The sequence below is a fragment of the Eutrema salsugineum genome, unplaced genomic scaffold (assembly GCF_000478725.1).
Source record: "Eutrema salsugineum unplaced genomic scaffold, Eutsalg1_0 scaffold_1, whole genome shotgun sequence".
Lineage (NCBI taxonomy): Eukaryota > Viridiplantae > Streptophyta > Magnoliopsida > Brassicales > Brassicaceae > Eutrema > Eutrema salsugineum.
The window spans coordinates 14,584,901-14,603,366 of record NW_006256909.1 but is presented as its reverse complement, the minus strand read 5'-3'; the positions used below and the strand labels follow the sequence as shown (position 1 = coordinate 14,603,366).

At 37.3% G+C, this 18,466-nt stretch overlaps 1 protein-coding gene and 1 pseudogene across 1 annotated transcript; both read right to left on the bottom strand.

Annotated features, from left to right (window-relative positions):
- Positions 1–9,665: 9,665 nt before the first annotated feature.
- On the bottom strand, positions 9,666–11,361 carry LOC18029495 (annotated as a pseudogene).
- A 6,061-nt stretch (positions 11,362–17,422) lies between these two features.
- LOC112082035 lies at positions 17,423–18,079 on the bottom strand. Its single transcript, XM_024149121.1, has one exon. The coding sequence runs from the start codon at positions 18,077–18,079 to the stop codon at positions 17,423–17,425; it is 657 nt and encodes a 218-aa protein (XP_024004889.1).
- Between the last annotated feature and the right edge of the window lie 387 nt (positions 18,080–18,466).

Below are 18,466 nucleotides of genomic sequence, written 5' to 3'. Positions count from 1 at the left end.
GTTTAGGGTTCGTCTATTCATTGTTAAGAAGGCCAGTGGTTCGATTTGCATAACTGTAAACAGGCATCGGTTTATTTTCGCATCTCATACGGTCGTGATTCCTATCTCTCCAGTAACCCATAATTTACACTTGCATCTCACGCTTCTTTGATATCGTGACTCGCGGATTAGATTTTGAGTTTTTAATTGGTAATATTGGTAACCATCTGTTAGTTTTAAGACAATTTTAGTATAATATATCGTTTTGTTAATATCACTTTTTTTTGTATCCGATATAGATGTAATGGGAACCGTGTTGAAGATGGGTGATCTCTGTGAGATCAACAGCGATGCTTATGAGGATAATGCAACATATGTTCGATTCGAGCTTCTTGATGTAGGGTAAGATCTATGAGTTTATATTCATATGTCGTTTGTTTATGCAAAAAAAAAAAATAATAATAATGTATTGTTTTGGTTTTATGACATCTAAACTAGAAGAACCTTTTTGTACTATTTTAATCAATTAGGAGAGATTGTGTATTGCCATGTATCGCCCGTGGGAATTTGGCTAAGAATCTGCATAGTGTTTATCAGCGTAATCAAAGTGAGTCAGTGGTGTTTGTGCTGAGGTTTTGGAAGATGACTAATGGTCAAGGTAGGTTTTTATTCCTTTTTTTAGTATTTTAGAATAGCTAATCTTGCATTCTTCTAATTCTGATTCGTAAAATTAATGATAGGTGTTGATAAGAATTCGGTTGTCCTATGGTCTTACCCTCCTTGCTCTGATTTCCTGTGTAATCCTATTGAAGATGAGATTGACGATTTCAGGGCTAAGTAAGTATTAACTTTATTTTTTCTTTATTGACATATTTTGCTAGTTGATTTTTAGGGTTTATTGATCTAACATATCGATTTTTTTTTTGTAGGCGATACCGCCTTAACTAATGCACCATCGATGGAATGTCAATTCCTTATCTTTCTTTTTAATGTTTGTAAAAATATTATATTATGATACTTATTAAGTGATATCGGTTGTTGTTTAATCTACTATTTCGGTTTGATTCTATGCATATTGCATTATGTCTTATTTATATTATGAATGTTATGAATGATTATGTCTTATTTATATTATGAATGTTATGAATGATATCGTTATATTGTCTTTAGTGTTTAGAATAAATTTGTATATCAATGGTTTTGTAGTGTTTTGTCTTTTTTGGTGATATATGGTGATTTGAAAAGTTGATTTGTAAACTATAGTCTACTCAAAGGGCTAAGTATTCATTGCGTTTTTGAAAAAATATCTGACAACTTCTAATAGATTTGAATTGATGGATATCTATAGTTTTTGATATATGTATATCTATAATATTTTGTAGATGTATATCTCCAATATACAATAAACTTAACATTTTTGATTATATATAGATAGTATTAATGCCTAAACCGCATGTAAACGATAAACGATTGTGTCTTAACCGATTGGAGTGTAAATAAAAAAAATGTATGGATAATCAGGCATATGTCGTTATTCTTAATAATGTTCTGTCAAAAAATACCACGTGTTGGATTATTAAAAAGTATGTCAATAACATATATAATAACTGATTTGATTCTAACTCTGTTTGATGTAAACGATTTATTATGTTACACTTAAATTATATATCATCTGAGCCCAAAATTTTTATACATCTTATGGGCCAAAAAATTCTGTGTTGTAACCAAAATTCGACTCTTCCTTTAACAAATAAATTGTGATGGTCTTGGTTGATCAAGACGTTAGTCCTATAATTTATGAATATCTCGGTTATTGCCCTAATCTACTAAATTTAGTAATTAATAATGTTTTCAATATCAATCACATTGTTAATGTGTTATCTTAATATTTTCTAATTTTAATACGTATAATAATTCTTTCATCTAATTAAAGGGTTTTAAAATTCAAATAATGAGAAAAAGTCAACCAGAATTGTCAAACAAAATAAATGAAAACATCAAATGAAATCGATAGATTCAATGGCTAGGAAAAATAGGTGAGTGATAAAAAAATAGCCATCTTCAATATTGTTAAAATCATCTGTGTAATCAAGCCTGCAAGAACAAGATAAATAATGAGTCGAATATTCAACAATTTTGTTTAGGAAATTTACAAAATGATAACGGTGAACAATGCTTGCATAAAACGAGAATTTTCGACTTCAGGAATTGGAGGATCGAACAATATTTCAGAGAATTCTCGACCAGAACAAACACGTATTTCATCTGTACAATATAGAAAATTATATTAGCTACAATTGATATAAATATAAATTGATATAGTGTTGGTCGATAGAATGAGAAATAACCTCCATATCGACACACCTCCCAAAATCTCAATACACAGAAAACGATTTTGCGACGAGGAGTATTTTTCCATAAGGACTCAAAATGTTCAGCATCTCTTCCCCACGCTATGCAATTGATGTCGACACCCCTAAAAACCAGAATTAATATATCATTTTCCTTAACATCGAGAATATGATAGTAAAGATTTATGTATGTATTAGTCTTTGTATCAATGGATTCTTACTCGAAATCTCTAATTGTAAATTTTAGAACACTTGAGTTGATTCTCTGATTTCCGATCCAAAATTGGTCTTGACGTTCCAATTGACAAACTTTGATAATACCTCCGATTCAACTAGCATAAAACAATATATTCATATAATTAAGTAGAGTATTAATTAATCTAATTGAGTATAATAAAATACTAAGAAAACATACCAACATCTATGTTTTCCATCAGAGATTCGTCAAGGACACTTCTAAAATTAGCAAATGAATACAACTGGTCATCTGATTTAGGCGATGTCTTCTCAACATGAGTATCCTCATCGATACAGATATGGAGACCATTGACTGTAATCCTCGAATTTCCCGTGTGTGGAGTAATTTTGAAGTTACCAATGAAGTACCAATCTTTATCACACATCATGCCTTCATAATGGTCTACTAAACGATTCGGAATCGATGCACGTATTCAATCACCCTAGATTTTCAGTTAAAAAATAATGATGGTATTGATAATATATTAAGATTCAGACAGGATGTTATTTTTGAAGTTATACTTACATGTTCGTCTGCGAATATAAACGATCGCTGAATACCGTGAACACCTAGGCTTTCCTCGACACTCTTGATAATTTGAATACAGATAGAAGATCGATCAGACGCTATACCTAAATCAGAAATCATCATTCAAGGAGACATTTTTTTCAAAAATAGATGCGGTTATTCTTAACAATGAATAGAATCTGATTACGAGTAACAAATGGGTACTACTTTAAAGTGAAAACCACCGTTACGACAACCAATAGTAGTTTTTGCAATGTTTTGAAAAATAACGGTCATGTTTACCACCGCTAATTTAGTTGAATATATATGTCATTTTTTGTTATAATATAATATAATAATTATGAAAATCAATAATAGAAAGAACCTCATCAGAATCATTACTAGGTGATAAAATGACATATAATTATGATGATTATTAATATTTATTTTATTGTGATAATAATTGTGATACTAGCTTTTTTAGAGACTTAGACATAGAAATTTGTTTCTGAAGGAATATTTATTAAATTTTGTTTCGTTTATTATATAAAGTACAATTTTTTCTATATTTGATTAATATTAATGGTATAATTTCATTTTATTATTGTAAATAAGTGTTGTTCATCTTAAAATGATATATACTGAAAGTTTAACAAAAAATATTATACAATTTAAATATTATTCATAAACTCAAATATAAAAATATTATACGATTTCTTAAATATATAAAGCCCACGCTTGTCATGTTTTTTATGCATGACAAGGCAAAAATGGCGACTTTTAAAGCGATTTTTTTACGGTTATTTCTCCGACTGATTTCAACCGTTCCGGAGACGGTTGCTTTGATTCCCGCCGATAAGATAGCCCCTCAACACCCACTCTCTTGTCTGGCGACGGTTTTTCCCACTTGGGAAAGCACGATCTCAAGTGATGCGCAGTTTCCAATATCCTCGGTGACAAACAGAGAATATAAAAGCAGAGTTCGAAAATGGAATTCATCACAACTTCTCCTCCAATTCCCTGCAAAAACTCATTTTCCTCTGAGATTTTACTTCTTACAACAAATGGCAGATAATCTAAGAAGAGCGATCCAGGATCTTGATTTGGGAGTTGAAGATGAACCCTTTGCTTTACCCGCCGATGTTTTGCATCAAGCTGCGTATGACAACCGATTTATCCTTTGGGGGAGAGCGACCATTCCACGGTGTCAAAATATAAGGTCCATCATTGCTTATATGCCCAGAATCTGGAGCCTTGATGGCCTTATTTTTGGAAGGATCATGGAGGGTAACCGATTCCAGTTCATCTTCCCTTCGGAGGAAACGATGGAGTATGTGTTAAGACGAGGTCTGTGGGCATTTGCAGACTGAATGATAGTCTTACAACGATGGGCGCCTCATGTTGATATCGCGATGTTGGACTTCATTCCGTTTTGGATCCAAATTCGTGGCATACCATTCCAATTCATGACTCAGGATGTGATTGCTCATATCGGGCGTTCCTTTGGAATGTTGATGGAAGTTGACTACAACCAAGATGCTGTTGCACGAAGGGAGTACGCCAGGATTCGTGTTAACTGGGATATCACACGCCCTCTGAGATTTCAGAGACATTTCCAGTTCTCTCAGGGAGTTAACACTTTACTCCGATTTCGTTATGAGAGACTCAGAGGGTTTTGTGAAGTTTGTGGGATGTTAACCCATGATTCAGGCAACTGCTTGATTCAGAACGGTGGAGGAGTGATCATTTCAGACGATGAAGACGATGATAATGATGATGGTCCAGGAGATGTACCAGGAAGAAATGAAGGTGTGCACATTCGAGAACTAGATGAAAATGAAATGCAGGATGACAACCAGAACCATGATGCACATGAAGCTCAGAATGGTTTCGCAGATCAAGAGGAAAACCTGGATCAGAACATCCAAGAAGAACTGAGAGAAATGGAAGCTGCTGAAGACGACAATGAGCCTGGAGATGAGCAACTGAACAATGAGTCTGCAATAAACAGGAACTCGATCTCTGTATTCCAAGCCAACTCAAGAGAACAGATAATGCACCATCCTCGTAAGAGAAAGCATGACAATATGGAAGATCAGGAGTTCAAGAAGGCCAATGTCAGAGAAACCGGCAATTACAGTGGTGGAAACTCCACCGCTAACAAAACAGTGGGAGGCGCGGTGGGCCCTGAACCACCACTTCCCCCACAAGAGTTGCTGCTTGGAACTGTAGAGGTATTGGCAATGACTCTACAGCTCGACGCCTCAAGGAGATTCACAAACAGTTTCTCCCGGACATCATTTGCCTCTCAGAGACAAAACAGCAAGACAACTACATTAGAGATCTCTGTTGTGATTTGGGTTTTCAAAACTATGTTTCAGTTCCACCGTGTGGTCTGAGTGGGGGGTTAGTTGTTTTCTGGAAGCTTTCAGTAGATTTAAATGTTTATTTTCAATCCCCTAATCTTGTAGATTGTTTCATCAAATCTAATGGAATCAGTTTTTACTTTTCATTCATATATGGTAATCCTGATCCAACATTTAGAAACAATCTATGGGAGAGATTAGAGAGATTGGCAATAAACAGACGAGATCCTTGGCTCATTATGGGGGACTTCAATGAGCTTCTAAGCAACAATGAGAAGAAGGGTGGATGTATAAGACCAGAATCTTCATTCAGAGAATTCAGACAGATGGTTCGTCATTGTGATTTTAGTGATCTAAAAACAGTTGGAAATCAATTTTCTTGGGCTGGCCAGAGAGGACAACATTATATAACTAGTTGCTTGGATAGAGCAATGGCAAATTCAGAATGGCACCCCCAATACCCTGACTCTGAAACACATTTCCTGGATTTTGAAGAATCAGATCACAGACCACTGATCAGTTTTATTGGTTATATTCCCCAAACACGCCGGGGTAAATTTATGTATGATGATCGACTAGCATCTCAAGAAGGCTTTAATACTGTAGTTAAAAGAGGTTGGGAGATCAACAATAGAGAAGATCTTAGTCTTTGCCAACGTCTAACCCGATGCAGAAAACATATCTCCAAATGGAAACAAAGCAACCGCAGTAATGCTAAAGAAAAGATTTCACTTCTTTGATTTCAGTTAGACAAGACAATCTCATCTCGAAGGTATACTCAACAACAGAGAGATTTTCTAAAAAAGAACTACATCAGGCTTATTTGGATGAGGAAATCTTTTGGAAACAGAAAAGCCGTAACAGGTGGCTTCAAGAAGGTGATAGAAATACTAAATTCTATCATTCTGTCACCAAAACAAGGAAGATAAGGAATCGCCTCAACACAATTCAAGATGAGAATGGCAATATCAAGAGAGGGGATCAAGCTATTGGGATTGTTGCAGAAAATTACTTTCAGAGTCTTTTTAGCACTCAAAGTCCCTCTGATTCCGATATCCATGAAATCTTCCAAGATTTTCCACGACGAGTTTCAACTGAGATCAACAAGGAACTTACAAAACCAGTATCTCTATTGGAAATCAAAAATGCAGGGTGCACACAAAACACCTGGTCCAGATGGTTTCTCTGCGGCATTTTATCAGAAATATTGGGATGATATACATCCAGCTCTTCTTAAAGAGGTCTCACAGTTCTTTGACAATGGAGTTTTGGATCCCCAGCTAAATCACACAAACTTGTGCCTTATACCGAAGGTAACATCACCTATTGAGATGAAAGATTTTTGCCCTATAGCCTTGTGCAATGTTAGCTATAAAGTTATCTCGAAGATACTGGTGAATAGGTTGAAGACTCATCTCAATGGAATCGTTGCAGAAAACCAAGCTGCATTCGTATCTGGTCGAATGATAACTAATTATGTTATCATTGCACACGAGCTTTATCACTCCCTCAAAGCAAGAAAACGTCAATCTAAATCATATATGGCCTTAAAAACAGACATCACTAAGGCATATGATAGATTGGAATGGAGATTTCTCAAAGAAACTATGTAGAGAATGGGATTTGATCAACAGTGGATTCAATGGATTATGACCTGTGTTTCATCGGTTACATATTCAGTACAAGTTAATGGTACTCCTATGGGTTTTATCCAACCTACACGAGGCATAAGACAAGGGGATCCTTAAGCCCTTACCTATTTATACTCTGTGCAGAGGTCCTTTCCCATCAAATGTCAAGAGCAATGGTAGAAAGGAAGATTCCAGGTCTAAAGATCAGTATTCACAGCCCTGCAGTAAGTCATTTGTTATTTGCAGATGATTCACTCTTTTTCACGTTGGAAAATCCAAAATCAGGCAAAGCAATAAAGAGAGTTCTAGCTTTATATGAAGCTACTTCAGGTCAAGCGATCAATCCCAATAAATCTGCAATAACTTTTGGCTCTCTAGTTCAAGATAATGTTAAAACTCAGATGAGGAGAATATTGGGCATCTACAATGATGGTGGAGGAGGAAAATACCTTGGAATTCCAGAACTAGTTGGAAGAAAAAAGGCTGATCTATTTCAGTATATCTTGGAAAAGGTTCAGGCAAAAACACAAGGATGGGACAAAAAATTTCTTTCGCATGGAGGCAAAGAAATTTTACTAAAATCAGTTGCTACATCCATGCCTGTCTACTCGATGAATGTCTTCAAACTTCCAAAAGGGATCTGCGAAGATATAAATAGAATTCTGGCCAGATTTTGGTGGGGTAAAGGAGGTGATAATAAAGGAATGCATTGGTTTGCTTGGAACAGATTGTGTGCTCCAAAAAAAGAAGGTGGATTGGGATTCAAAGATTTTGAAAACTTCAACCTAGCTTTACTTGGAAAAAAGGTTTGGAGAATTTTACAAAATCCACAATGTTTAATGGCAAAGATTCTCAAAGGCAGATATTTCTTGGATCACAATATTTTAACTGCTAAAGAGGGGAGAAAAAGCTCCTATATCTGGAAATCACTCTTACAAGATCGTGAGTTATTGCTGAAAGGATTGAGATTCAACATTGGTAATCGAAAAACAGTAAGTGCTTGGATTGATCCCTGGCTTCCTACCACACCACCTCGACCTCCAAGACCCCTGCAACATAATCTTCAACATTGTTTTGTCAATGAATGGATAACAGAATACTTTGGGTGGAATGAAGAGCAAATAAGAGGTTTGGTGGTTGAAGAATATGCAAACATCATCTTGTCTATGAAGATAAATGCCCGTAATCCTAGAGACTATTTAGGATGGCATTATAACTCTTCAGGTCTTTATACAGTTAAATCAGCTTAATGGGTAGCCACACATGCCTCAACAACCAACAGGCTGAACCCTCCACCAGGTGATTCGATTCTTAAGACCAAAATATGGAAGTTGCAGACAGCTCCTAAACTGAAACATTTTCTCAGGAGAATTCTCTCACAAGCATTAGCTGTTGGTGAATGTCTTAAGAAAAGACACATCACAAGGAATTCACAATATCCAAGATGCCAGAATGGAGAGGAATCTATTACACATATGCTGTTTGAGTGCCAATTCGCACAAAATACATGGAGAGCATCTGGTTATCCAAATCTTTCTATCATTGATCCGAATTTATCTTTAGAACAAAAGATGGAGATTTTGATCACAAGACCAACTACAATGCCTCTACATGTCCACCAATTTGGTCTTTGGATCCTTTGGAGATTATGGAAAAGCCGTAATGCTCTTGTCTACCAGAAAAAAGCAAATTCATGGAGACAACTAGTGCAATGTGCAAGAGATGATGCAAAGGAATGGCAGGATATCTTTGACTTGGTCTCTAATAAACAAGTTCAACTTCAACGCAAAGTCATACCATCAGCAAGCCAAAAAATAGCATGGAAGCGACCTTCTAGGGGATGGGTGAAATGTAACTATGATGGCTCATACGTCTCAAACAGAAGAAATAACAATGCAGGTTGGATAATCAGAGATGACAAAGGAACTTACCTGGGCGCAGGCCAAGCAACACATCAATCTGCCAATAATGCTCTGGAATGTGAATTTCAGGCATTACTATTCGCTTTACAAAATTGTTGGTGCAAAGGTTATAGGAGAATAATATTTGAAGGAGACTCTCAGACGGTGGTTAACCTTCTTCTAGGTAAAACAGTTAACTTTGGAGTCTACAATTGGATATGGGAAGTAAGAGAATGGAGCAAGAAATTCTAAGAAGTCAAGTTCACATGGGCACCAAGGAATGCAAATCAACCGGCTGACCTTCTGGCTAAACAATAAGCTTCAAACATGGGCAACTTTTATTTTCTTAACTATGTTCCCTTTAGTATAACTAATGTACTACATAATGACTATATTTGTTCTTCTTAATAATTAACAATAAAGACGTTAAAAAAAATATGATGTTTATGTTACCAGAATTTTAATAATCAAATTATAATAATGTTTATATAATGATTGTGCCTGCGCGACGCGGACAGATACCTAGTGTATATAAATAATAGTATTCTCTTAAAGATTAATAAATATAGGCGAATCTTCGCTCTTAGGATACAAATGTCTGCTCTTTTTTTTTCAATGATTATCTATTTAAATATAGGTGTTTCTTAATTGCCAATAACTCTGAAGCATCCATACACTGACCAGACCGAAGCTTATGCTATCTTACGCCTGGAGCGTACGTTAACGACAAGAGGACAAGCCATCTCGCAAGACAGCCTCAAAACCTCCGACATATCTGGAGGGTTAGCCTCGACTCTAGGAAGCCACTCAAACTCATGCAAGAGTGTCGCAACCCAAAACGACACCGTCGTGAGCCCCAAATGCTTTCCCGGGCAAACCCTCTTACCCGATCCAAACGGTGCCAGCCTCAGATCCGACCCGAAAACAGAGAACTCAGCTTCACCATTTTTAGTCACAAACCTCTCAGGATTAAACTCCAAAGGATTCTCCCACACGTGTGGGTCACGTGCTATAGCCCACATGTTGACCATCGCGGTGGTTCCAGCCGGCACGTGATATCCGTCTACGGTGGTGTCTGTTATTGAGAGACGCGCCCAAGAGAGAAGTGGGCCCGGTGGATGCAGCCTCAACACTTCTTTGATCATAGCGGTCAGATACGTGAGAGATGGAAGGTCAGACTCATCAACGGCTCTGCTTCTGTCAACGACTTTTGTCAAGCTCATCGTGGACCGTTGATTGAACTTTCGGATGCATTACAATCCTCGCTAGCACCCACTCGATCAAAACCGCCACTGTGTCTGTTCCCCTAAATATCATTTCCTAACAAAATTTTGAAAATGTTAAATTTTCAATATATACGAATTGAATTAAAGAAATAATGTTTTTTTTATTTACCCAAAGAACAGCGATCATATCGGATTCTGATAGTTTTTCGGAACCTTGAAGAGAACGTAACACCCCGAGAAAATCACACTTGGCATCACGATGCTCTTGAATGATTCGGCTCAATATCTGATTTACTTTTGGTACGAGCTGAGAACACCTGAACCGGATTTGTTGGAAATCTAAACCGCCTAACCAAGGAAGATGATCGGTCCAATTAAGCGTACCGAGAAGTTCGTACCCTTCTTCAACCAAACCCTTCAAGCATTCCAACTCGATGTTGTTCTTAGCCTCCACCAATTCATACTCTTTCCCAAAAACTAAACCCATCATGTTACACAACGACGCTGTTTTAAGAACATCACGCACTCCAAAGGCAGTTTCAGCGTTTGCGTTACGTGCAAACGCATTCACCATTTGAGTAGCGATCACACGTCTCTGCTCCTCTGAGCGTTTGATTTGCTTAGGATTGAATAGATGGTTTGAGCCTAACCGACGCAGTGTACGCCAATATGTACCATTAGGAGCGAACCCCATCGTTCGGTTAAACATCAGACCGTAAGCGGTTTCGTCAACAGGCCGGTCTGCAAAAACCGAACTGTTCAATATTTCCTTTGCCACGTCAGGATGACACGTAACCACCACCTTAGTATCGCCGAGGCTAAACGCCATGAGTCGCTTGGCGTTACTCATCGTGGCCATTGCCGCTATGCGCTGATGAGCCACATGGCTTGCTCTTAGGCTCATGCTTCCGACTATTGGAAAACCTCTGGGACCGGGTATGATTTTCCGATTACAACCGAAATTAAACCGGTGAGTGAAGAAGTATTTTCCCCAAGCCGGTCCACCCGGGGTTGACCAAAATACGATGGCTAAGGTCAACCAAGTGATGGCTACGGCGACAAGAAATGAAACAAAATGTTCTTGCATGAAAAAACTGAATTTTGATGCAAGAGCGAAGACCCACAAATTTTCTATTTCGGTGCTCATATTCAGAGAAAACATTGTGGATAATTTTTTTTTTTGAGGTGATATTTTCCGTTTTTGGGTTGTGATTGAAGCTTGGGTCTGAAGCTTTAAATAGACGTACGAAAGAAATGTGAAGATCCTGGCTAGCCAATCACAAATCAAAAAGTAATTGAAACTTTAAATAATTAATTCAAAGTTGTCCCAAATCTTACCATATCATCCCTCGATAGATTTTTAATCTAAATAAATACAAATATTGAAGATTCACTACAAAGAGATTGTATTACATCACTTAAATAGCATCATAAAATTAAATGATATTATTTTAAATCACTTATTAATAAATGATATAAGATCTTAGTTTAACATCACTTAATAATTGATTTTGTTATTGATTAGTCTAACATCAGTTCAATAAATTAAAACTGACACAAATTTTAATTAGTTTACACCATTTTAATAAGATTGATAAAAATATATAAATTTACATCAATTAAATATTTGATTTATTTAAATTTGGTTTGTTAGTATCACTTAATAAACTAATATAAATTTTACATAAGTGAAAACTGATACTAATAAATTTTCAATTAATTAATTACCTTTAATTAGTTTTTCACTCTTAATCCCCCACATCAACAATTCAAAAAGAAGGGCGTAGGAGAATAGTCTTATAAATAACTAAACTTATATGCAATTAAGAACATTCAGAACTTTTGGCAACGTTTTAATGAGGGCTACATGTTGCCTTAAGTGAATTTTGACAGTTTAAATTAATTGATTATTATTATTATTATTTTTCAGAATTGATTATTATTATTTTAATTTTATAATATAATTTTAAAATAATTTATTAAAATTAATTATTATTAATTTCTTATCATAATAAAATTCATGACGATTCTGTTCTCGCAAAGACACTAATAATAAGTTTTTTTTTTTGTTTTTCTTTTATTTAGGGCATCTTCACAACAAGAGTGCATTTGCAAATCGTATGCATGTGAAAGTGATGCGTGTATGAAGTCTAGCGGTATTCTTTTTTTAGTGTACAAAAGTGTTCTTTAATATTTCTATCGAATTTTGGTTGTGTTTTTTTTTTCCAATAGCCGTAATTCTTCAACACTATAGTAAAATATGGTCGTATTTTTGGTGTTGATTCGAGACAAACGTATCTTAAAAAGGCTAATTAAAAAAACAGAATTGAGATGAAGAAGATAACAACCACAAGCAATTACTCAAACAAGAAGGTAATTTTCTTTATTACTTAAAATTATCCATTAATCTCTCAGTCGATTGTTCTTTTTTCTTGTATTCTTAGAAAAGTCAGGTGGAGGAAGCTTCGGAGCATAAGAGGTGTGCGTCTGTGCAGAAACAACCCCGCCATTATGGTGGAGGCTGCGGAGGATTATGCTCGGATGTTTGAACTTGGTGTCGATGAGGTAACTTTTTAGACCTAATTTAATCTTCTCACACCATGAATTTTTTTATAAAGAAAATATGTTCCTTATTTTCACTTTGTTTCCATATCATTTCTGAAACCAGTGAGCCAAGAGTGTAGAAGGAAAAGGTATAATGTTTGATTGTCTATTTATGATATCTTGTGTTTATTTCTTTGTTTTTCACATGAATTTGAGAAGCCGCTAATTGAAGTAGACAGTTAACCATAACAAAGCATGCAAAATAACTATACCAAATCTAACTAAAAACGTGAGCTTAGATCATATAGCATACTTACCTGCTTTCTCATCCATTCTTCAACTGATAAATCATCTTGGACCTTACATTAGAGAACCCTAAAGAGGGGTTCTCAAGATTATTATATATTTTTTTTTAATTTATAAAAAACAAAAAAACTTTTTAGCATTTTAGTCCTCTATTGATAAACCCGTTATCGATTTCCTAAGAATAAAAAATTATTCAAATACAAGACCGCCACCTGGCTGGAGAGAGAATGTGATTCAGGTTTTTTAGCAAACATCCAATATAAGGCCGTCACCTGGCTTAAAAACTTCCCAAAGATCGGTTCTTAAATTCTTTCTACAATGATCGATTCTTAGGTATTGGGCTTTTTTTTTAACCCAAATAATTCCTAATAAATCCCCTTAAGAACCTTTAAGAACCTTAATGGACCTGGTCTCGATGCCAGAAACAAATTATTTCCACCAGAGGCTAATTCAGCATTATGCCACCACGGAGTTCATTTATCTTACTACAATTTGATTTCCCCTTGTACGTAATTTGATTTCCCCTTATATCCAGCGGAAAATAAGTTTGATCTGAGAGGTTTTGCCAATTCTGATTGAGCTTCTTGTGTTGATACACGTTGCTCTGTCTCTGGTTACTGCATGTTCATTAGAGACTCGTTAGTGTCTTGAAAATCGAAGAAACATGACACTGGCTCGTGCAGCACAGCTGAAGCAGAGTTCCGAGCCATGGCGTTGGCTACGAATGAGATGATTTGGTTGTCTCGGTTACTGGTTGATATTAACTTTGTAACAGAGAAAAACAGAGAGAATAAGAGATTGCAGTGAACGTTTTTTTCATTATTAAACTTGTTCAATACAAAGAGTCTTTATAAGACTTAGAAACAACTCAACTAACTACCGAAACAAATGCAACAACTTATCAGATCTGTTCCTACAAACCAGATCAGCTTCTGACTTATTCAAATACGACTAAAACATGACTAAGACACGATCCAAACTCATTCAAACTTAAACGGTTACTTCATAACTTCCCCTAAACTAGAACATGTCTCACTTCCAGTTTAATCTTCCTTTAAGCACAGACCCAACTTCTCCCTCAGCTTCTCGAACACTTCAAGCTTGACTGCTTTTGTCATGATGTCTGCAACTTGATCTAGAGTAGAACAATACTCTAGCTTGGTCACCCCTTCATTCACCAGTTCTCTAAGAAAGTGAAATCGCATAATAATGTGCTTACTCCTACCATGTAGCACATGATTCTTAGAGAGTTTGATGGTCGAACTGTTGTCACAAAACATCACTGTTCCTTCACTCTGCATCAGACCGATTTCTTCCAAAATGTTCCTTTGCCAGACCGCTTGACACGCACCATAAGCTGCTGCCACAAACTCAGCTTCAGTTGTTGACAAAGTAACTATTGGTTGCTTCTTAGAAGCCCAAGATACTGCACCTTCTCCCACCAAAAACACATAACCCGAAGTGCTTTTCTTGTCATCTGTGTCACCTGCGTAATCATTATCTCTATACCCGATCAGCCTTGCTTCACCTCCCTTTCTGTATCTGATTCCAATTGATTTAGTTCCTTGAACATATCTCAGAATCCGTTTTGCTGCATTCACGTGTTGCTCATTGGGCTCTTCCATGTACCGGCTCACCAAATTCACTGAAAACATCAAGTCTGGACGAGTAACAGTGAGATAACTCAGACTCCCAACAAGTTGTTTGAACATAGTTGAATTCATCACAGCTCCAGTTACTCCTTTTGTCAGCTTTTTTCCTGGCACCATTGGATTCCTTACAGACTTACAGTCTTCCATTCCGAACTTTACCATTATCTCCTCTGCATACTTCCTCTGATTGATAAAGATGCTTTTCTCATCCTGCAATACTTCCACTCCCAGAAAGTACTTCATTTTCCCAAGGTCTGTCATTGCAAATTCCTCCATCATAGACTTCTTGAACTCATCGAGCAATACACACGAGTTTCCCATATAGATTAAGTCATCTACATAGACACTCACAATCAAGATCTCCTTTTCTCTTCCTTTTACGAATAAAGTGTGTTCACAGTAACACTTTTTGAACCCATTCCTTAAGAAATATCCTTCCAATCTACTGTAGAGCCTGTTTAAGACCATACAAAGCCTTTCTCAACTTTTACACCTTGTCTTCTGCACCTCTGAGTTGAAATCCTTGGGGCTGTTCAACATAGACCTCTTCGCTTAGATCACCCTGCAGAAACGCACTCTTTACATCTAGTTGGAACACCTCCCAGTTCCTTTGAGCCGCCACTGCGAGTAGAGTACTGATAGTGTCCCATCTTGCCACTGGAGCAAAGACTTCATGAAAGTCTATACCCTGCATCTGATGATACCCCTTAGCCACCAAACGGGCCTTGAACTTGTCAATCTCTCCTCTTTCATTCAGCTTTGTCTTAAAAACCCATTTCACTCCTATCACCTTCTGCAGGCAGTTCAACCAGCTCCCAAGTCTTATTTTCTTCTATTGATTTAATCTCAGCCTCTATTGCTCTCCTCTAGACTTCATGTTGAGCCGCAAATTCATATTTTTTGGGATCTTCTGCGGATATGAAGAGAGCCATCACCTCATTTTCGTTTTTCTCAATTACCATTTTCACAACCGGGCAATGAAAATCTTTCATCCACAAGGGCCTTTGTGAAACCCTTTTTCCCAGAGGAACTGCCGTTTCATTCACCTCTGCAGTTTCTTCTACTTCTCCAGCTTGATTCTCGGGTTCATCTTGATGATTTTCTCCTCTAGCTATCTTATTACCTTCTTCTTCATCTGAGTCGCTTATCATCCCTTCCCATGTGAATTTATCCTCACCTTCTTTGTTTTCCCAATCCCAACCTTTGTCTTCATCAAACCTTACATCTCTACTGATTACAATCTTCTTAACTTCTGGATCGTAAAGACAATAAGCTTTGGACTCTTTGCTTACTCCAAACATGACACACTTCTTGCTCTTCTCATCCAGCTTGATCCTTTTCTCATAGGGCACCATCGCGTAGGCTATGCACCCAAACACCCTTAGATGATCAACTGCAGATTTCTTTTTGCTCCATTTCTCATTCGGTGTGACATCTCCCCAAGCAGTTGCAGGACTTCTGTTGAGGATATACACAGCATATTGGGCTGCCTCAGCCCAAAACTTTCTTGGCACCCCCATTACTATCAGCATACATCGAGTCATGTTCATGATGCTCCTGTTTTTCATCTCGGCAACTCCATTCTGCTGTGGAGTATAAGCTGCAGTCAATTGCCATTTGATTCCTTTCTCTTTACAGTAATCTTGAAACTCCTTGGAGTTGTACTCTCCAGCTCTATCAGTTTGAAAACACACTAAAGGCTCTCCAAGTTCTCTTTCTACTTCTGCTGTGAACTCCTTAAAGACTTGGAAAGCTTCGGATTTGACTGTCAAGAAAAATGTCCAACATTTTCTTGTGAAATCATCAATAAAGTTGATCAGATACCTCTTCCCACTCTGAGAAGCTGGTGTGATTGGTCCACAAATATCACTGTGGACCAACTCTAGGCCTTTGCTAGCTCTCCACAGACTCTTTCTTGGTATCATCTCTCTACATTGTTTCCCCTTCATACACACTTTGAAAATAGAGTCCTTAGTGATACTGGAGTTCAAACCATTCACCATCTCTTCCTCCACCATGGTTTGAATTCCATTAAAGCTCAAGTGTCCGAGTCTTCGATGCCAGAGATCACTTCTGTGGTTTTCCGTCACCTGTAGACATTTCCCCTCTTTGTCATCTTCCTTTGGTCCTCGGATTGCAGCAAGCAATATGAACATTCTGTTCTTCGACATTGAAGATTGGATTACCAGCCTCTGTTGCTTCTTGTGCCAAACTTCACAAGTGTCATCTTCAATGATAATTCTTAGACCTTTCTCATGCAGTTTTCCCACACTCGAAGAGATTATTTTTCAGCCCTGGAACAAAGTATACCGACGTGATGATCTGTGTCAGCCCATTGATGTTGAGTCTCAAGCTTCCTCTTCCTTCCACTACCAATCTCCGATCATCTCCCAGTTTGACATTGCATCTAAAGCTCTCATCTAGCTCCAGAAACAAGTCTTTGGTTCTGCACATGTGGTTACTGCATCCAGAATCCAGGAACCAGACATGCTCATCTTCACCTTTTGTTTCTTCGACGTGAGCCATAAGCACCATTTCTTCTTCTTCTTCTTCAAAGTTTTCACCCTTTTCCCACATGGGACATTCGTACTTGAAATGTCCAAGTTTGTGACACTTGAAGCACTCGATAGTATCCTTGTTGAAGCTTGACGTTCCACGGCCTCTTCCTCTACCTCCACGTCCTCTTTCTGTCGAGTATCCTCTCCCTCGGCTCCCTCCTGGTCAATAACTCGCTGCTTTGAGAGCTTGTTCTTCCACGCCTTTCTTGTTCAAGTTCTGTTCATGAAGTAGCAAGGAGCTCTGCAGCTCATCAACCGAGAGCTGTTTGATATCTTTTGATTCTTCAATTGCACAGATAACATATGTGAACCTGTCAGCCAAGGTTCTCAATATCTTTTCCACAATCTTGTCATCTGGCATGTTTTCTCCTAGATTCCTCATATCATTTGCCACCATCATTACTTTCGAAAAATAATCTCCAATGTTGTCTCCTTCTTTCATTTCCAATACCTCAAAATCCCTTCTTAGCCTCTGTAATTGAGCACTCTGAACCCTTTTGTTCCCTTGATACTTTGTTTTCATGGATTCCCAGATGTCCTTTGAAGTATTCTCCTTGACAATCGTCTTCAGGGTTGTCTTGTCAATCGACGCAAAGAGGTATTTCTTTACCTTGTGATCGGTGACAGTTTTTTCTGCTATCCTCTCCTGTAGCTCGGTTCTTTGAGCACCTGATAGCACCGTTCCTCTCTCCTGGCTTGGAATCCCTGTCTCCACAAGAGCCCACCATTCCTTGGATCGAAGCAGGTTCTCCATGAGCATTGCCCAATGCTCATAATCTACATCGAACTTAGGTATGATCATAGTTTCCTTTTCACTCATCCTCTCAGGTTAGTAAACAGCTCTGATGCCACTTATTAACTTTGTAACAGAGAAAAACAGAGAGAATAAGAGATTGCAGTTAACGTTTTTTCTCATTATTAAACTCGTTCAATACAAAGAGTCTTTATAAGAATTAGAAACAACTCAACTAACTACCGAAACAAATGCAACAACTTATCAGAGCTGTTCCTACAAACCAGGTCAGCTTCTGACTTATTCAAATACGACTAAAACATGACTAAGACATGATCCAAACTCATTCAAACTTAAACGGCTACTTCAGTTGATTTGAAGGTTCCTTTTTCTCCACCAGCTTATATTTACTGTGACAATACTACTGCACTTCACATTTCTGACAACTCAGTTTATCATGAACGCACAAAACAT